A 21937-nucleotide genomic window follows, 5' to 3' on the forward strand; every position below is an offset into this window, starting at 1 on the left:
AGAGAAAAATCTGCACAGAATGCCTGAAGCTGGGTTAGCAGTGGGACTCCCCAGGGGCAACAGAAAGATGTTATAATCAATTACCACATCATAACACTGATGTATGATAATTACTGAGTGTTCCTCCTGAGATAGTGCAGCATTTGGCTGGGATGCGGCTCTTTCATGGTCCACTGCCTGATTAATATGCAAATAATAGGCTGATTGCATGATGAATGCAGAAAATGAGTTCGCTGATAACGTGAGCACCGAAGCGGGAAGATGATAAATTACTTTTACTGACTGTCCTACATTAAGTACCCTTTCTCAACAATTTTATCACAAATTAAGTAAAGCAGTATGGAGAGATTATGAGGACGTGTAAAATAATGTACCTTAATAGCTTTTATAATATTGTTGCATACAATGAAAATGTCATTTTGTTTCAGTACTTTTGCCAGCACTCCTCCCGAAGAGGAGAGCATTAGGTATAGCAGTGTTCAGGGTCACTCTCCTTCAGCTGCTTTCTCTTAAGACGAAGAACAAGCCCCTGCCGTGGCTGTTAGATGGGACTTTTCTAGCAGAGAAGGAATCCAGTCGCTAGCCTCAGATCCATCCCATAAGCATCTTGCCCATAGCAAATGAATGTGCACATTGCTTAGAGGGGGAAATACATATAAATGCAAAATGGGACGCAATGCACATACACATTCTGCTCCCTACTCTTGTCTGGAGCAGACAGATGAAAATCTCGAAGGGTGGGGTAGATACACCTTCACGCTCAGCCTTACAATAGAGAAGGACAACAAACAGTCAAAAATACTGTAAGGCTTCAAAGTTAGTGTCTAATCACAAGGTCATCAAGTCAACGACGACACCATAAATTGCCACAGAGCCTCTCTAAAAGCTCTAAGTCTGTTTTCCAAAAGGTATTGTGCACAGGTTTGTTTTGATTATACTAAAAATGTAACTGTGTGGGGTTGTGGCATCTTGATTGATTGCTTTCGTGACATATTTGTTTTAATATTCAGAAAAATCCTTAATAAAGCTTGTGCACACAAGCTGTTTTAATAATAAGGTTATTGAAAATATTTTCCAACACTTATTTCTAAATATTGACTTCTGACTAAGTTACGGAAACCCAGAAAAATCTGAATATTAAATAACGATTAACAAAGAAGAGCAATGTCTTTTAAAGCAGCCATGGTTTTCCCATTAATCATCTAAATTAAAATCTGATTTCATATTATAAATGTTTTTTGAATTGTTTAAGGGTGATACTGGAAAAAAAAAAAAAAAAAAAAAATCAGCACTTTTCAATGCAAATATCCTACTTAGGAACCTATGTGCAAGCCAGCGAGTATTTGAGGAAATTCTCCCTATGTGCTTGTTGCATTGTTTACCTCTTCCATAGACATCTGATTTTGGCTAGGGAGACTTGGAAAGGATTTGGGGCTGCTGTCTGACCCGGATGGTGTTCTGGTGTTTCTGATTCTGTCTCTTCATCCAACTAAAAAGAATTCTAAAGTTCTTTCTATTTTCCTTCATTTGATGTAAAACAGTACATAAAATCATGGCTATCTGGAGATCTGTTTCCCTATGGGCCATTGCAGGTGTCCCTTGATGGTGCGTATTTGAAAGCTCTCTATGGTGGTGCACTTGTGCCAGGGGTTGGTGTGTCCAGCCCAGCACCAGGTAGATCTCAGTGGGGTTTTTCTCTTTAATTAACTCCAGTTGCATCCTTCTGCACATCTGCATGTCCAAACTGCCCGTTGTGGTGATCTGTAGCCCCTACTCGAGCCCATCCACACCCCAGTGGACAAATCCCAGAGCCCTCCTAATCTGGTGGAAGTTGGATGGGTTGAGTTGGTGCCACCCTACGGTCGTTGAGCTCTCTGAGACGTGGCTTGGCCATTCCTCCTGTGCACATAGCTGAACTTGCCTCGTTGCATCCAGCCCTACACAGTGCTTATGTTGTACAGACCAGAACATTTGGGCTTCTAAGGCATTTTGCATCAGCAGGGCACAAAGCACCTCTCTATTAATAGAGTTTAGGTGCTTTCTGGTGCGGGGTGCATTGAAAGGGTTGCCAGCTCTCACCAGCCAGGGAAGAGTGCTCTGCAGCAAAGGCCAGAGAAAGAGGAGCGAGCCCAAGAGAAGCTGCACTGTTAGCATAGTTTTGGGCACAGCAGTGTGATTTCCAAGACTCTGGGAGGCATTTGTGAGTGTGCATTCATTGCAAGGAGAATTGGTCACCTAACTTACCTAAGAACTTGTAAATGTTCAGCTGTAATTTTTTTTTCATGACTCTAATGCCAGTTCTTTTCTGAACTTCATCTTGTTTCTCTAGTTCCTTCTGCTTTCTAGAATGGCTAAAAACATATATTTTTTTAGTATAAGCACAGAGCTAACCATGTAATTATTGAAAATGCAACATAAAGTTGCAGCTACACCCTGTAATTCTCCAACAATACTCAGAAGCAGATATTTTCAGGTACTTTTAACATTTACTCTGATCCTTCAGCTGGTTATATGTACTTCTATCTTTGATGTATGTTATTCCTGTGCAGAATGGGGACTTTTATTGTTAGTGGTCCCCTAGTAATCTCTGAGTTAGCCAGAGCTGGTTTCCTCCCCTTTCAGTGCAGACACGCATACATCTGCATGCTTTCCTGAAGGGCTTTTCTTTTGATCCCTTCCCCCCCTTCACATAAAATTTCCCTGAGCTGAGACCCAAAATAACGTTTTCCCCAAAGTTAAAACATTTGTAAAACAAACAAACAAAATCCCCCGGGTCATGGTGGAAATGTATAACCATAACTATAGCAAGCGCTTGCAATCATGAACGCACGGACCTACCTACTTCATGTCATTATGTGTGCACACTGGAGGGAGGTTTTTATACTCCCTACAAATAACTGGGGGAGTTTATAACTATAGGGAGGATCATATTTTCCTAAGCCACATTAATTTGCACATTGTAAATAGGCAAGATTCATTCACTTAAAGTAAATCCGCCAAAAATGCTACCTGCGAGAAAGAGTTCAGTTTTCGCGGGTGTTTTCGTTTAATTAGTCAGAAGAGGGATGCATTGCAGTGTTGTTCCACAGATGCTTACCTGATTTATTACAGAGATCAAACTTGCACGCTGTGGCTGCTAATGTGGAGAGCTGTTGGGGTGTTTTAGGAGATCCCGCAAAGGCAGTGCTCCTGGAGATAAAATGAGGCAGAAGGTTGGGAACGAGAAATCTGCCTGGAAGTGTGAGACCCTGAAAAACAGTAACTTGTCCTGAGTTATACTGTCATTGATGAGCTGGGTGAGGAGGGCCTGGCTCTCAGGACAACACACCCTGGGTTTTGGTCTACAAACTGGACAGAGTGGGCAGCCCAGTGACCAGGGGAACACAGAAACCCATCTAGTCCCGGTGTGCAACACATGGGTCTCAGGCAGCCTGCCAGGTCTGCTGTTGTCCATTAACTCATCTGTATGAGGAGGTAAAAGCAGGCCCTGAAGTACCAAATGCTCTTTTAAGAGGTTGACGAGAAAGCTCCTGTCCACATTTGTCTGCTTTCATCTTCCGTACTAATTTGCCGTAAAGGAAACGAGCGGAGCAGGGGATGCTTGGCTGCATCCCACACTGCCATGCGCGGAGCATCCTCTTCTTGCTGTCCCGTGGTAAGGAGCTGGGGGTTCCACTGGTCTGGCGTGGACCTGAAGCCCGGGCTTGGGACATCACGAGAAGTGGTGCATCAACCCAGCCGCCAGATAAATCATGTTTGGGTTCCTGTCGGAATGTCACGGAGCACCCTGTCATTTTGTTTTAGCAACTTGTCCTTCCAAATGCGCAGTTCGCCTTATGGCATGCCAGCAGTAAAAATGTCACTTACAATAATTACTTTTTGGTGAAAATGCTTGCTGACTTCCTACCTTCAAGCTGTTTTTTACACAGTGGGGAGATAATAAGAAATGACTTTATCCTGACTGCTCAAATGAACACTAAATGGAATTTAGGTTATTATTACTGCAGATAGAGGACTCTGTATTGAAATTTAAATAGTGGATCAGATAAACTACAGAGATTTGTCTCTGAAAATTATAGTGGATCTGCTTTTTCAATCCACTTCTCTCTGAAACTTAAGGCAGCTGTTGTCTGCCTGCTGTCTTTAGAATATAATATTTTTCATAATCCGTTTAGAGGCCCCTGAATACCTTCTGTGTTTTGCATGGTCTTCCCCCAACTTCTCCATGTACCTTGTTTCCCCCGAGTCTTTTTGCAGCTTACTGGCTCGTGCTAGCACCCACGGTTGGGCAGTTTATTGCTCCTGGGCTGCCGAAGTGCAGGGTGCTCCTTGGGGAAGTGGAGGGTGCTGGAAGCAGGAGCTCAGCGTGCTGAGCTTGTGTTGGACGCTTGTGAGTTTGGGTGCTCTTATTGCACACCGTTTAATTCACAAGAGGACATAAAAGGAGCTAAGGCAGGATCTGAGCACAAGTGGCAAACCTGCAGCTCTCCAAACACGTGCAAGAAGTACCTGGGGAACCTGCCCGTGCTGGCAGGCAGCAGCGTGATGCTTCTGGGACTGGTGAAAATGTACCCAGGGCTCTGCAGCACGCTGTTATCTGGAAACTGCTGTTGATAGAGGCTGGTGTCAAGTCATGTAGATGTCTGTGATTTTTAGGGGAGGGTAGCAAGTGTGAGCTGGAAGTCTTTGCGTCTGAGGTGAGCTTCAGTAGGAGGCTCCAGCTGCAGTGTGCTGTGGGTCTGAGCTGTACCACTCCTTTTTTACATAGGGATGTGGTGAAGTTGCTTCCTACAGGTGGAAGAGTTCCTCTACATCATCAAAACAGTCCCTCGTGCAGTGTCCTGCAGTTTTGCAGGCTGCAATGAATTGTCTCATGCTCCTCAGGAGCGCAGTGTTGTGCTGGAGGGGAGCCCAGTGCAGCCGGTGGTTGGTTACACCCCACGGGGACTTCATCATCACATCATGATGGAAGAACGTGATGAGACCTTGTAGAGGATTGTGTTGGGCAGATGCTGTGCTGGGGGAGGTCTTTTCAGGTAATTCGTGGGGCACAGGAGGGATAACAGTAGTCCAAAACCTTCTGCAACCAGTGTTCAACGAGTTACAGACCCAGGATCCAGTGCTGGGGGCCTGACCTTAGCACAGGGACAGGATATCTTGCAGTTGGAGAAGAACAAGAGAATTTAATATTAAGTTTAGGAAAACTGCCATACCCAATGAACCGAGGCCAGAACTCTGTTTCAGACTGTCTCACATTTTCTAAAACTACATCATGATAGAAACTGAGGAAGGTGTAGAGAGGATGGATGGAACCAAAGCATGATTTGGCTTCATCCATTGCTACAAGGAATGCAAGGCCACAATGGAATTTCTGCATCCATATAATTAAGGCAAGGTCAGTTTGTTACAGTTCTCAGCCAGTTTCATGATATGCTCAGCCAAACCCTGGTCGTACACACCAAATGGTCTATAAAGTCTGTTGACTTTCTTAACTGTCATCTACTAAATAGATGGGGGGAATGGGCAAGCTATAATGATTGCGTTGGGTTATGCTGCAGTAGATGGTCTTTCAAGCAGCAATTTTATATAGGAAAAATAGTATTTAAAAAGAAAACAAAATGAGGAGGTATTTGTATAATGTTGAGTTTGTTTCCATTCATTGATGTATCTTTATTTTAGATGATAAGTCCCTCTCTAGGGATGATGACACTTGTCAGTGTCAACCAGTAGTTATTCAAATGTTACCCCAATTTCTTCTTGATCATCGAAAGTCATCGTGTTGACCCATATCTTCATCACATACTTGGGACCTGACAGACACCATTTTCCCACCAAGTTAGTTTGGAGGGGTTTTGCTGCAGGTCTTTCTCCTGGCCTCTACAAAGTGCAGGGCAGGGCTCACTTCTCTGACTACCTGAGGCTTCAGAAAATGAATAAAAACCAAGAAATTCCCAGGTGCTGCAGAGAGTGTGACACCGGTAATACTCTTGATCTCTCTAGCTCTTTACTTTTGTCACCTTATTTTTGAAGCTTTTGGGCTTTTGCTTCAGGTTTTTTACTGCATACAGGCTGCTGGGATACAAAATGCAAAGCACCCTTGGCATTGCAAAGTTTATCTGGAATTTATTAAAGTCAATAGTGTGGGATTTGCCAGTTGTGCATGATGGGATACCCAGAGCCTCATGTAACACAGTTTTACACCCATCTGGACAAAATGACCTCCTCTTCTCTAAATACATGTGTAAACGTTCAGCGAGCATTGCTTACATGCTCACAAGAAATTAGAAATTGCTCTTAAGTTGGCACTATTTTTCATGTAAGTCTGGGGTTAGAAAAACAGAACATGTTTTAAAAAAAATACGCTTTCACTATTAGTTTCATTGGAAATGTTCAATTGCTGCTTCTGAAATCTTAATATCTGTTTTTCAGATGTCCTGAATTTGTTTCTTTGTCCTGTGAGGAACTTGAGAGAAATGAATGCAGACAAATTATTTCATAAAACATATGAAATGACTGTAGATTGACAGTTTAATTTGTAATAGTGAATACATTCAATTTTCCCCTTTGTTCTGTCAGCAATCACTTGTACTCTAAATGTCTATTTAATTTTTTAAGTAGATTAACGGGAAATGTTTGCGTTATTTGATTATTGAATTGACTTTTCCAAATAATGGATCTTCTCCTCCAATATTTATATCATCTCAGAAATGTTTTTCCATAAGGGAAAAGTGCTAAAAATGAGCGGGGAGCATATTTGGAGTTATTTGTAGTTGATGCGCATAATGCCTCGTCTGAAATCGCTGTTCTCTTGCCTTTCGTTGGGAGAAAAAAAAGCAGTTTGTCATCTGTACTGCCTTCCAAAATTAGATTCATATAATCCTACCTTTTTTTTGAGTCAATAAGCAGCAGATTGGTCTTAAAAACAAAATTCAAGTAAGCTCTCGGTGTGTGATATAAAAAATAAATAAGCTAATATGTGAGCACCGTGGAGCATTTCGGTGATAGATTATAATATAGATTACCTCCGTTGTTTACATAATCAGGCTGGGCAGGGAAGGGAGAGGGAGGAGAAAGCATCAGTAAAAGCTTTTGTTGAGTCCTGCAAGGGGGGGGGAGGTTGTTTTGGTTTGGTTTGGGATTTTTTGTGCTCTCTGTGTGTGCATGTGGTTTACGGGGCTCGGCTGTGGAATTGTATAGGAAATTTGCAGCTGCTCTAGTTACTCGGTAAGATTTGTATAAGCTGGCACAAGGGACAAAATTAGAGGGAACTTGAATGAGTGCCGTGCAGTTTATTAGCCAGGCAGCCATAATTTTGACCTTGCTGTGGGTTAAAGGACGCAGACCTGAGAAGAAATCTGTTTATCATGTAGGGAATTCATGCCATCCCTGACAGTGTACAGTGAACAAGATGGATGATCTGCCAAATTGGTCCCTCGCATGGGTGAATCAGGGCAAATTTACAGTACAATTCCTCCGCTGCTCTTGATACAAAAATAACATTTGCTGGGTTTTATATTCAGTTGTATGGTGACCTGGGGTGAGCAGAGAAAAGAAATAGGATTTATAGAATCCTTCTCGCCTTAAAGATTTATATGCACCTTGCTTTCCTTCTATGTCTGCCTATTTTGCATCTTTCATAAAGCGCTAAGAAATAAGTCCAATTGCTTGCTTTGAGAGCAGCTCAGTGTCAGGGAACCTCTCTTAAACTGCAGGATCAGGAGAGCTTCTGTTGCCTTGAACACCACGATTACACCGTGAGCCCTGCCCCATTTGAACCCTACTTTTAGTTACGCGGTGTTTTCCTGTAGTGCCAAGGATATGCCATCCGTGCTGCGTGAGCTGCGTGCTCTGTAAGGACTTGCCTGTTCTCTGGATAGGGAAAAAAGGGGGGATTTGGGTTAGCCGTTACCTTTGTAGGGATGGCTGCAGAGCGAGCTGCTGCCCAGAAGTGTTGTAGATCTCAGGAAAACACAGTTCTGTGCAGAGACTGGGATTTTCATGCAGACTGGCCTCATCCTTGCACGATGGTGAACATAAGCTTCCTCCAGAGATCTCGAGGTGAATCTGCTGATGTATGAATCTGAGATACCTATAATTAACCATGGCAGCTAATGAGATGTAAGACAGCAAGGAGAAGGAAGCAGTCCCACAAAAATGGAACTGTACATAGAGAAATTGAATGTACTCTTTATCTTTTTAAGGGAATTGTTCTAAAGCACATTGTTTACATGTGGGTCCTCTAAAAAAATATTTAGACTGTACCCTTAGATGTCTGGATTTTCTGCATAAGCTCGTTGGTACATTCCATGAGAAATAAATGTGAACTTACAAGGGGAAAACAACATTTTGTACAGAACCTATTGTTGGCAAATTAACAGATTCAGAAAGCTTTCTTTCAGAGTGTCAAAATAACAGATTTTGGTGTCTCCTGATCCACTAGCCATCTTTTTGTTGTATTCTCAGACACATTAATTAATACAACATAATTAGAAACTGTATTTTAATCTTGTTATTTCTGGGCAAAGAGAAGTGCAAAAACATGATGCATGTGATAAACAGTATGAAATCAATACCAGTCTCAAGATGTAAAGTTGTATCAATTGTAGAAAATCCCTTATTGACAGTACCACATAGTGGCTAAGTGAGCTCCTTATAGGTCATAGAAAGAGGCTTAAACCAGTCTATAATGGTTGATTTAAGAGCATCCTTATACAAAAATGTTGTGGAAAGCAGAATTGTAAGATTTCCTGACCAAGGAAATTCTGTGCAACCTTACAAGCAGTTGCACTTCATTTATTCCTGATTTTTATTTGTATGTTCTTGTCTTTATATGAAAGAAAAGATTACTCAAGATAAAATTAGAAAATAATTCTGTTTTTAAAAGGAGGCTTTTCAGTAACCAAGTCATAAGAAGTAACGTTTTGCATACTTAGGCATTTCTTTAAGTAGGTAGAATATAAATGAGAGGAAAGTTAAATATCCTGCAATCAAAACATTACAATTATGCTAAAGTGGGGACTTTTTTTCTTTTTTTAATTGCAGAAAGCACTCCAAAGACTTCTGCCAGTTGCAGTCCTGCTCCTGAATCTCCTATGAGTTCCAGTGAATCAGTGAAAAGCCTGACTGAGTTGGTACAGCAGCCCTGTCCCACTATAGAGACCAGTAAGGATGGCAAATCCCAAGAATCTAGTGAGCCGCCTGCTTCTGAATCCCAGTCCACAACACCTCTGCCACTGTCAGGCCACTCGGCACTCAGCATTCAAGAACTGGTTGCTATGTCCCCTGAGCTGGATACGTATGGCATTACAAAAAGGGTCAAAGAAGTGCTAACGGACAACAATCTTGGTAAATCGCTTTTTTCTCATTTCTTGACCGAAATAAAATGAAAGTGTTCATGCTTTTATTTCTAAGCTATATTTCAGTAAATGTTTACAAGAATATTTGGTTTTGACTCTGGCCTTAGCTTTCACCTTTTAAAAAGATGTTTTTAAAGAGTAAAAAAAAATGCTTTCATATTGTCATACTCTACTTACCAATATATGATGATACCCTTGCTCTCCTTAAGCTCTGATTCTGGCTCCCCAGCCAGATGCTGCTCCCACCTCCCTAAATGCAGTCCAGCAGGCTGTCAGGATGACCAAAACCCCAAAGCCAGTAAGGTCTCCACTGGAGAAATGCTGATTTCCCCATGCTTGTAGGTTCAAGGCCTCAGCAGTTCAGGCAGAGGTGAAGTAGAGGAGTGCAGCATGATTGGAAAGGGAGATGCATCACAAGGGAAAATGTAGTGTGCCTGCAGAGCTAGGATGGTAAATTCAGGCTCAGCTGAAGTTTATATGAACCCGTAGGTAGGCGTATGGGGCCATTCAGTTATATTGCTTAGAGACACGCAAAGCAAAGGCTGCTTTTGCCTGCAGATGAGTTTTTAGGTATCAAATTAAGTGTAATGTTGAGATGGCTGACAATATTTGGAATAGTCAAAGGGAATAACCCGATCTGAGTATGTGAAATCCACGCTTAATGCTGCCACTATGCCTCTAAATCACTAGTTCTTATCTGTTTAACACTTGCTTTCCTCACAAGGCATTGGGAAACTTTTAGGAATCCTTTGAAATTCCTACGTAGAAGGCAGGAAGGTTGCACCAGCGTTACCTATATGTGCATTTGGTGCTGAGCATGGGATTCATCTCACCTGCATTTAGATGTTCGAAGTAGATGTCTGAGCCGGTGGAGACAAATCAGTCTCCAGACATGCCAGTTTCTCACCATGTGCTAGAGATGGGTCCAAAAAGCTAAGTTTAGGTTTAGACTGCTGATATGTATGTGAGAAGAATTTCATCAATATCATCTGAATGTTATGACTGTATAAGTAAAAACTCCTTTATTTCAGTACATAAGGAAGCCCTTTTTTAGCTAGACACAGCATAACAGGTGATACTGTCAGAGATTTTTTTTAAAGGGGGAAGAATACTGGGGTGGGGGAGGTTGCAAGTTCTCATTTAATATAATTTGGGGAAAAAAAAAAGAAAATGGCCCTGATCCTGGGCGTACCCTGCATGAGAGTGTTCCACTGAACCCAGCAGAATTGCTCGTGCACATTGACATAGGCAAACTGTGGTTGCTAGTTCAGTGGACCTAATGTACAGATAAAGCCACAAGTCACGGGAAGGGTTTACAAGTTCAAGCCCTTAGTTTTGAAGCAAAATACTGTTGAGTGCTGTACCTGCTCTGGTGTTCCAGAGAGGTTTGAAAAAAGTATTTTTGTTTACATTTGCTTTGATGCCATTTTTACTTAGTCTTTTTTATTTCCCATGATTTTTGTTTTCCTACAGTGTGGCTGACAAGCCTAAAAAGCAGCAGAAGAGCCAGGAAATGTGCCCCAAACTCTGCATTAGGTGTGGAACCAGTTTCAATGTCTCCTTTTGCGCCCTCAGTGTGCTAGTGCACCAGGCTGGCTTGGTGCACAGGTTTCTCTGTCTTAGGCCACAGGGCCTTGTGAACCTGTCTTAGGCAACTGCTGGTGGCTCCCTTCAGATACCATCGGCCAGTAAAGACCACGATTGTGTGAAACTATTCCAGATGGCTCGGCAAACCAGGCTTGGGTTTGGCGGGTCTCTCCTCCCGTGCTTTTAAGCGTTCATTCAGCAGTCACCATTTTAGCAAACGATGCTGGCAGCATTAACGCTGAGTTGTTGCTAGTGTTCCTACCCCCAAATGTCATATTATCAGTGATTCTCCGTTGAGCCACATACGAGCTGGATACAGAGGGAAGCGAATGCAGTGAGCTGTTGAAAGATTGCAGTTTGGGGGATTTTGCAGGAAGGGCTGGGACTAACCATGAAAGCAGAATAATTTGCAGGAAGTTTCCTCCATGAGCCACTACATCAGTGGGAACAGGTGTGAAGAACATTAGGCAAAAAGATGGGGAGAATTAACAGGAGTTTTAGGAAGCCTGTGCTTAAAAATATTTAAGTTATTAATAACACTGATGAAGATGGAGTGCGATACATCTGCTACCCCGAGAATGATTTCTAACACATTCTCCATTGGCTTGAGAGTCTTTCAGGTGTTTTATCCTGCCCTGCTGTATCCTAGGATAAGATAAATGACACAAACATCTTTAGCTTGTTCCTTAATGCCTAAAGAACGTGATGTTATCTCCTTCCTTGGATTTTTAATTCCTGGGCTGTAATTCGAAGGTCATTTCCTTCAGCAGCCTTGCTAGTACCTGCTCCAGACTGCTTATTTCTGGTCCCTTTGTGCATGAGTGCCAGTATTCCTGTCCGTATGGTTGCACAGTAAGCCAGACCAGCTGCTCTGGGTCAGAACTGCCCATTTTACTGGTGGTGGGTTGTTTTGACCCAGGTCAGGTCCCCACTCCCATTTACACGGCCGGTTGCAGTGCCTGGTGCTGCGCCGCGGCTGTCAGAGCTCTGCTCACCCCACTGCGGCCAGGGCGCAGCCAGAGGACAAAAAGTGGGGGCAGCACTGAAGGAAAGTTATGTAGTAAGGCAAATTAAAATGCTTTTATAGAAGCAGTCCTAGCTCAAAAGTAGCTGGCCGTTTTAAAGGGAAATGGATAAGGTCTTACCCATCTTTTTAAACATAAAGAGAAATGAGGAGGCAGTAGGTTAACAATACAGGGGCTCTGAAGGTGGCCCTGAATTGCTTCTTACTTCTGATTTTCCTGGTATTGAGGGAAGTTGAAAATCACTTATTACTTAGGAACTTAAGTAAATTCTGATGTTAGGTTTTTGTTCAGTCTGCAAGAACTATTTTCAGGGTTAGTTCCAGTGCTTGTTAGCGGACTCGCTTGCTAACCCCGTCCTTGCTTCCCCCCTCCACCTTTCATAATCTCAACTGCTTCCTCCAAAAGCTTTGCAGAGCCACCTCCCCCTCTCATCCGCATGGGGTGTTCTGCATGGGCGCCTGCTGTTAACTGAGCCCCCCATCCCTCATCTCCCTGTGCAGGCAAAAAAAAATCATGAGGCCAGAAGTTTTGTGGGGTATTCAAAGAGGAGGAGGAGATTTATGGAGTCAGGCACTTGGGAGGGGGCTACAGAGCCGGTATTTTCCACGTCCTGTTTGTGTCAGGAGCAGATGAGGCTGTGTAGGGAAGAGCTGATGGTGCTTTTACAAGTGCCAGCATGTCCTGCACTGCTGCAGGAGGACAAGCCCCCAGGCATCTGCACTGACCCCTCAGGATCTGTTTGCTGCCACTGGCTAACACTGCTCGCACTGCCAGGACATGAAGGAAAAGCTTTCTGCTTTGTGTTGGGGTGAGGGCATTCAGAAGCCAAGGATCAGACACAAGACCCTGAGGCCTAAACATGGTGGGGATGGGAAGATCTTTGGGTTACCTTGAAAATACACGAGAGCTGCACTGCCATCAGAAATCACCAGTGGTGACTCAGATGACTTCAGGCTTTGTCTTGTAAGAAAAGCTGTTGCATATCAAGGCAGTTTAGCTTAGGAACAAAAGAGAAGTAAAGGTTTGTAGGAAACCAGCTGTATGGTTGGGTTTGAGCTGCAGAGGCGTTTTCCACAGTCCTCAATAACTGAGATCTTAACCATATAAACCTAGCATTATTAATGCACTTACAAATGCTGTGCATTGAAAAGCATTTTTAGTTTTTACCCTGCCAGACAATAGCACTGTGAAAGAAGTAAAATTAATTATTAACTAGAAGTACTGTAGAGGCTATAAAAACTGGAAAAGCTGTTATATTGTAAAATGTGATTATCTGCACTTGCTAAAACACCGTTAGAACACCACAGATAGTACAGCACAGAAAATATTTACACATGTCTTTGAGGACACTTAAATGACTATTGCTGAATGGGGGTTGCATTGGTTTTGGTTCGTTGATTGCTTGAAATGTTTGGATTGCCCTGCTGGAACGAAGCTGTTGCAGTACCCTCCTGCACAAGAGCTAAGTAGCCTCACTGCTCTCACTAGTTGCCTGCTTAGCTGCAAGTTTGGTTTATTTTTAATCTCATTAATTTTAACTTTATGCACACTGTTTCCACTGTAAGGTCCTGATCCTTAAAGGTGTTGAGCTCCCCTCTTTGCCACAGTCAGATCCTAAGGATTAAACTAAAGCTCAATATTTACACCTTTAGTGGGTGGGGAGAGCTTTTATTCTTCTAAATGTTTCTTTTGGGTTTTCAAGCAATTTTGAAGTAAGAATAATTGATGAATGATCTCGTAGATATGTTCTGTCTTTTTAGTTTGCCTTGTTTCTTAGCTGAATGAATTCATGCCATTTTCAATTTCATATTAGGTCAGCGTTTGTTTGGGGAGACAATCCTAGGGCTAACACAAGGCTCTGTCTCAGACCTTCTGGCTCGCCCAAAGCCCTGGCACAAGCTGAGTTTGAAGGGACGAGAACCCTTTGTCCGCATGCAGCTGTGGCTGAACGATCCCAACAACGTGGAGAAGCTGATGGATATGAAACGAATGGAGAAAAAAGGTAACTTGGAGCTGACTGCTGACTCATGTTTTCCATTATTTCAAAGATGACTGTGTCTTTTATAATTCTCCATAAAGAGTATAGAGGCAGCATTGATCCAGTATTATGAAGGTTATTCAAACAGACTTCATAACAGCTTTTTCTTAGTTTTATTTGATGCTAGCTCAAGCAGATACATCTCCAAAAAAAAAAAAAAAATACACACAAAAACCCTGAATATTCACCAGCTGTCATGAAATCATTGCTATATTCTCCTGTAGATTAATTACTGAGGCCCTGGTGTATCACTGATAACTTGCCTTACCAAATGAGAAATGTGAGTTTGGGAGCTGGCTTTGGGTTATTAGTTAATGGTGCTGCAGCTGGTCACAGATGTTGGGCTGAAGGAGCTGTGTGTTGATTCCTGAGAGATCTTCTTGCCAGTCCTGCATGGATGGTTACTAAGAGGCAAGAAAAATGCAGCATTTATGAAAGGGTGTTTGAGAATAATTTAGTCTATAGCCTTTATAGGGTTGGGGAAGATGATTTTATTCAGACACACTTGTGTAAAATGGCCGTGCCATGAACATGCACCTGTGAGAGATTTACGTTATTTCAGGTATCTTAGGAGGGAGCATATCCTGATAATCTTAGCCTATTCTCTATATTTTAAATTGATTACTAAAAAACAGTGGTTATTCAGAGCCCTGGTTTTAGTGTGTATGTGTGATTTTATGAGAGGCTCATAGACTGCCATTATCAGCAGTTAACTAATTAATGATATATACATCTCTCAAGCTATCCCTTAATGATATTAGTACAGACAGCATTAATCGTGTGCACTGAAAGCACTGCTGTTGACTGATGTCCTGAAAGCATTAACACATTTGATCAAGAACTTTGTGATTATATTAAAAATTACAGCGAGGGAGCTTCTGGGAAAACTGTGGTCTTGCATGCTTTTAAGAATATAATCAAATCCCTGTTATGTTAGCCCATGTAACACCATGCAGTGTGCGGGATCTTATCTCAGATTGTGTGTGATCTGCCACTGGGAGCACGAGCCACTGGGGTTTCCCACTTACAATTGTAAACCAAGGGGAGCCATGATGGTGTTTCGCTGTATTAGAAATACAGCAGAAATAAAATTGTCAACTAGCGGGATTTTTATAGCCTCAAAGAGAATATCACCCATAATGCAGGAAAATAAAATAAAAATAATTTAAAAGTAGTACTGACAATATCCTTTCAAAACTGTTTTCTAAACTGGATTCTTATCAAATACTGTGCAATACATATGCTGTGTAGATGGCACCTGAATAGAGATAAGGCTATAAATCATTTGAGTCTCTGCACTGAGCGCCTCAACTGTGTAAGAGCTGTCCTCATGGCAGAGCACTCCAAACTGAATTCAGCCCTGTATTTTCAGCAAAATCCTTTCATGCAGGTTACCTGCATGATCCTGTGATGTGACCTTTTAAATTGCACTAGAGCCACATAAAGAATTCAACTTTCCCTTAAGCTAATGGCAACTAGAGGACAATGCAGCTGTATCTGCTACCAGTACAGCGTTATTATCAATTATTTCTCTGCCTCTGTTTATTGAGAGAGTAGATTGATAATTATGATGCAGGTGATCTGCATATATCTTTTTTTTTTCCCTTTCTGCCAGTCTGAAGTTTATGCTTTAAAAGCCCTTCTAAGAGATTGTGAAAATCGGTAATGTTCATTAATGAACCTCTTTGGAGGAAGCCAGGGGTTCCCGCTCAGTAGGCTGAGACACTCTGCACCACTTTTTCTGCCGAGGAGGAGTTCATTCCTCTTCCTTATAACCTCCCAGTGTGTGTGCTGCTGGTAACGTCACACTCCTCACTGAACAGTACTGAAGCCTGCTGTCAGGAGAAAATTTAATTCCCTTTATTTCCCCATTATTTCACTTTTTAATAATCTTGTTCAATACTGCATAAGATAAAAATTGCATTAGAAGGGGCTCTGCTTTACCTCAGTGGGCAGCCACTAGTTCTGCAGTGGTGTCTGCATCATCTGTAGCTGAGCCCATGCTGGGGAGTCTTCCCAGAGGGACACAGCAATGCTGGGCTGGCAACAGCAGGGGGAAAAGAAGAGGTAGCAAGGCTTCAGAGAGAGCTGGCCTTGACAAGTTGGTGTTAGATGCACATCCAGACATTTGCCCACATTACACTGGTCGTTTTTTTCTATAGGTCTCCTGAGACGTGGAGACCCATCACACACAAAAATCAAACGTCTCCAAAAATCAAGTGTGTTTGCAACTTGGATTCCAGTTTGAGCCTCGCTGTCACTGAAAATGTGCTGAATGATCTCCTTATGTTGTCTACATGCAGCACATATGTTTAAAATAAGAATTAGAAAGGAAAAGCTTTTATAAAGTTTCCAGAGAGAGACATTAAAGCCTGGAGCTTAGGTACTAGTTCAGCACATGGCCACATGCCAGGATTGTGCCTTTGGCCCAGCAGAAATTTGTTCTAATAATACATTATCCTCCAGGAAAACAATTGGCCATGACATAACAGCAGGACTTTATTTTTATGTTAAGGAAGTATGTACATTTGTATGGTTTGTTCCATTCACACGAGAGATCCAAATAAGTCCTTGCACCTTTTGTGAGGTTACAAAAGCAGAGGTAGGCACAGGGCATGAAATTCCTCCCAAGCTATCGCAGCTACATGCTGCCTTTAGGAGTCTAAAGCTGGGAGCTCTGAGCTGCCAGAAATGCCATCCTTTGGAGGGCAGAGAAAGGAGAGATTCAGAGCATCCCGATGCATGGGTGTCTGGTGTTAACTCAGTCGCCTGACCAAATTCCAGAAACTCCAGTTAGAGATAGCCTAAACACGTTTTACATCTTCCACCCAAGGCTCTGTTTAGTTTCAGGGACTCCTTGAAGTTGCTGCACGTTGCTGAAGGGGTAGATGTTGTCTTTCAGTCCTCTTGGTTGTTTTGCCAAAATAGACAAGGGAACCTTGTGTATTGCCAGCTTATCAATGCAAGTTTGAAATAACACCCAACAGTCTTTGAAATTAAAGGCCTTATATAAATGTGAGCTTATATTACTGGAACAATTAATTCTGTGGTTGAATGTTGTAACAATTCCTTGAATGCTGCAAAAATGAAGCCAATAGGTCACCTTGAAATAATTCATTTACCTGTAATCACGTCACAGTTCTACATCTGCTTTGAACAGCTTAAATAGGTGATCTGTTAAATGAAGTTTATTTTTTTTAAAAAATGGAAGCTAAAATTTTGCTTTTTATAGTTATTTCAAACACATGCAGGACTGTATCCTGGCAGAGTGATGGATCACGAGCAACTTGCGCTCTGTTCCATATCAGTGATCTTACACAGTAGGCAATCCACAGGTAATCTGTCATATTCAGGAAAAACAAAATGAGGGCCATGCAGATACCCCCCAAAGGTTACAGAGCATGTTCAAAATTCAGTTTAACAATAGTAAGACACTGCGTAAAAAAGTCCCACTGGACATAACACGACGTAGAGGACAGGATGCTGAAACCCACAGGAGACAGAAGACATGACCAGACCTGTAGGGAGCTCTGCCAGAAGAAGTTGGCTTGCATGAGCAAGGCTTTCAGTATTGCAGTTTGTTTGATTGCATTGAATTTTTCTTCTTTGTGCACCCGCAGCCTAAAGGCAGAGCTGTGGAGAGAGAGAAATTTATTTTTTTGAAGAATTCAGTTGCTGGCCGGTGTGACCTGCCCCACATTGCTCCCTGGCTCCAATCAGAGCTCCTGGCTGCTGGAGATTTAGTGCCTGCTTGATTGATGTCAGGCTGGTGTAATCTGGAACATAATAGGCAAGGTTATCAAATTGCAGCTCTTGAATACCTAAACTCTTAAAAATCTAGAAGGTATTTAACAGGCTATTAAATATTTTATTGACAAGATTCATCCATATTTGCTGTTTTCAGCCCCCTCATTAGCAATGCTTGTGCGTGATACTGCCAGGTGCAGTAAATCCCACCTCCCTTCGCACAGTGTAAATCAATCACGGCAGTGATAGCGTTTGCTGGGACTCTTTCCTCGCAGAATTTTGCCAGGATAATTCAGTCCCTGCTGGGGAGGAGGGTCAGCGGTGGTATCGCAGGCTGCTGCCGTCAGCCTCCCTGAGCTGCGGTAGTGCAGCGAGAGATGTCCTCAAAGTTCAGGCATTTGGGAAAGAGCCTTGTATAGGGGAGGAGGATTTTGTGGGCTGTTTTTTCTTTCATAACCTGTCACCTGCTATAGTGAAGATCTGTAAGAAAAAGCATCAAACGCCTGATGGGTTTGTTCAGCCTGGTGCCGGGATGGCCGGGCTCTGGGCGCCATCGTGTGTTGGAGATGGAGCTGTGGCTGCCTTCAGCCTCCAGAGGCGTATTTTTAATTCCGAGACCTTAAGTGTCAGGGAGACCTTAGCGTACACCTTAAGTGTTTAACAAGCACAACCATTTAAGCCTAAATGAAGGGTAACTGTCCTAATCAGGTGCTTATGTGGCAGTTCACCACCCTTGAAAGAGTGAATTTAAAATCAGTCCTGCTAACTGAACCCTGTTACTCATGTCCCATATTCATAGAAAAAGCAGAAAACTCTGACAGGTTTCCAGTCAATTTACCTCCTTTTCTTTCCCTTCTTCTTTTTTTGTCTCTTGCATCCTCCCCGTGTTTGCTTTGCTCTGATCCCTTCCCTTCTGTTTTCCCTGAATAGCCCATCCATGCATTTACAGCCTGTCATCTTCGCATTTATTCCACAGCTCATATATTCATTGATTTTGCATTTGTATTCAGCTGGGGCTGATCTGATGCACTTCTCTTTCAGCTTACATGAAACGGCGACACAGCTCCGTTAGTGACAGTCAGTCTTGTGAGTCCTCATCTGCTGGCATAGACTACAGCCAGGGGGCCAGCCCGCAGCCGCAGCATCAGCTGAAGAAGCCCCGGGTGGTGCTGGCACCAGAAGAGAAAGAAGCTCTGAAACGAGCCTACCAGCAAAAGCCATACCCATCACCAAAAACCATTGAGGAACTGGCTACGCAGCTCAACTTGAAAACCAGCACCGTGATCAACTGGTTCCACAATTACAGGTACGAGATCTCCCAGGAGCCCTACTCATAAAGTATTTATTTTATTTGCTTTGGCAGGGTGCTACTTTCCTTCAGCAGAGTGTGTCTGCTTCTGCTAGTACTGAGCAGTTGTACAAAATGAACAGTTTTGACAGCAGGGAGGTTCTAACTAACAGCAATGCTAATGCTCCAGACTAATTTTAAGACATCCCTGAGGAATAGCAATATTCACATACTGATTTAAGAAGTGCTTTTAAACAGAAGTCTTGCTTTTGGGGTGGGCGTTGATCTAGAGATGTCCACTGCTGTGTTGAATATTTATAAATCCCATTGCTATAAGCAAGACTGGTCTTTTTTACTTGCATATACAGATACACACAGACACACACTCATGTGTATATATAGATACATATAGGTGTGTGTTGTGCGTCTTATGTCTGGGTCACTTGGCAGAGATTGCTTCAAACTGTCCTCTGCTGGATGGTATCAGAATTGCACTGGTTTTATTGTACGTTTTTCCAGCATAAGAGCAAAAAGAGGATTTTTCTTCTAGGTCTTGGGTCACTGAGCTCTGAAAATAGGCATGATGTGTGTGGTATTTCTGGGAAGCTTGCACAGCCATGAAGGACAGAGAACCGATAACCCTGAAGTCAGATGTTGCCACAGATTTATTTTGTTATTATGATTAAATCATTGAGTCGCACTGAAACGAAATAAGATGTTGGTCTGTTTAGTTCCTTTTTCATATTAGAGGGAACCTTCTCAACATCTGAACAGTTGAAGTAGGTTTTGGCCTAGAGACACCAATAAAAAGAAACAATGCTGGAATGGCATGTGAGACTTAGAAGGATTTGAATAAACATATTTTCAGCTGTACTTGGTATTGGGAATCTTAATTAGTTCAGCAGACTTTTTTCCACAAAATTTGTTCTAATGAATATTAAACAGGTACAGTTAAGATACCAGGTTTAATGCCATTCTGCTCCTTCACTCAGAGCCAGTAATGTTCCTAATTATTCTTACAGCAGCTTGCTAAACTTGTTTGTTTTCAGAAAACTGCTAACATTTAACGGGTATTTTCTGCTTTAGCCCTTCTCAGCTTTTCACGGGGAAGTTGCTGAAGCAGAAGAAGAATAGTTTAATGAGATATCTCAGAAATATTATGTACAATAGTAAAATAATGTTTATAGTAAACAATATAAAATTTAAAAATTATAACCAACGAGTAATCATATTTACACTGAATTTCATTGACTTGAATTCGCTACAGATGCAGCCTCTTTCACTGCTCAGAGTTCTCCAAACACAGGCCTCTATTCCAATTCCCACTTCTAGGCAATTATACACAAGTTGGAGGAATGCCTATGAAAATATGTTCGCTTGGGCCTGACAGCAAAATGTGCTGTTCTCACTTACACAGACGAGTGCGGGAGCACTGGTGGCATGTGTCATCTTCCTCATTATCATGAGATCTCCTGCTCAGGCGTGCTGTGAGAAAGCGTGACAAGTCATGATTGATCAGCGTGTTTAGCCACACCACGCTATACGTTAATGTAGACTAAGTGCTGACAGTTGTATACAAAATAAAAATCGTATAAACAAGGTGCTATAAGCTTTTGGGTAGCACCAGCTTCACAGCACTGAGTGATCTGGACCTGCTCCCAGATGTGCTTCTGCTGAGTCTCTCGGCCTTCAAAGGGATGACGTAAACCTGTTTGGAGCAGCACTGAAAACCAAACCACTTGCCTGTTCTGTTCCTTAGTACAGTAACTTTCTTAACTTTTGTGCATGAAGTACTCTTAAATCATTTGCAGGACGTGGCAAAAGAGTTACAAGCTCTGCTAGGGGAACAGGGTCAGACGGCTCTGCAGCTCAAGTGTTATACATAATGGGTAGTCTTTCCCCTCTTCATCTTCTTCAGGCCACACTATTTTATTTCTCTTTTATATTCTTCCCTCAACCATTGCTCTTCCAAACCAAAGACTCTTTATACAGAAGCAATTCCAACCCTTAGACCATGTAGCTGTTCTGTAATACTAGTTTTTCTTTAAAGAAGCTTTACATGAGGGAGGGACAGATTTAGACATGTTAGTCTTCCATTCTCTTGGGAATCCTGTTACAGTGATGCTTTTCTTTCGGGATTCAGCCCAAACCTCACTTTCCAAGGAACGTTGCTACAGCACAATCTAGCTTTATATCTACCAGATGGGAAGTCAGCAAGAGCATTTATCTGCCACAGTAGAAGAAACTTCAAAAAAGTCCTCAGCAGGCAAAGAAGTAATTCACTTCAGAATATAAATAGGTATAAAGGATTTTGCTGCATTTGCAAACTTCTCCCAGTCTTTTACTTTGCATCCATAGCAATTGTAGAGCTCTGGAAACAACAAACATAAGAATAAACCTTGAATTAATACTTGCATTAGTGAAGCACTTACAGGACACACCAGTCTGATGCTCCATTGTCTTAGGAACTGCACAGAAGAGTGAGTAGGAAATAGGAATTTCAAGCCAACTTCACATGGTGAAACTGGCACAGAGATTCAGTAAGGTCATGGGGATGATACTACAGGAGCATCAGGAATTGAAATCATCTTTCTTGAATTGTAATCTAGTGCTCTTGTATCCTAAATTCTGTTGCTCTTATCATGGGTATATTTTTCAGTGAACTGTAGCATTGTGCTTGGTTGGATGAGTTCCTGGAGTTGTGTAAAGGCTTCTACAGGGAACTTCAAATCTCTGATATTTTGAGTTACACTGATAAATGCCAACAGGATGTGTTGGTGTTGAGGCCAACACCTTCCACAGATAGGAATGCTCTCGAATTTCCTAGCTGCTGTCACCAGTTCTTTACAATAGAGACCTAATAGTCTAATTAATCAGGAGCCAGATTAGATTTCAG

At 42.3% G+C, this 21937-nt stretch overlaps 1 protein-coding gene across 7 annotated transcripts in view; it reads left to right on the forward strand.

The window, feature by feature from the left end:
- The window catches only part of CUX1 (cut like homeobox 1), a 268432-nt gene that overhangs the window by 214369 nt on the left and 32126 nt on the right, over positions 1-21937 (forward strand). For 6 of the 7 annotated variants that reach the window (XM_084492955.1, XM_084492956.1, XM_084492957.1 and 3 more), the window contains 3 exons: positions 9043-9345; positions 13782-13970; positions 18795-19059. The exons of the other annotated variant lie outside the window; for it this stretch is intronic. In XM_084492955.1, coding sequence (XP_084349081.1) covers positions 9043-9345; positions 13782-13970; positions 18795-19059 — 757 coding nt within the window. The remainder of the gene's footprint in view (positions 1-9042; positions 9346-13781; positions 13971-18794; positions 19060-21937) is intronic. 7 annotated transcript variants of the gene reach the window in all.

This window comes from Aythya ferina, assembly GCF_964211825.1.
Source record: "Aythya ferina genome assembly, chromosome: 19".
In the NCBI taxonomy this organism is placed as follows: Eukaryota; Metazoa; Chordata; class Aves; order Anseriformes; family Anatidae; genus Aythya; species Aythya ferina.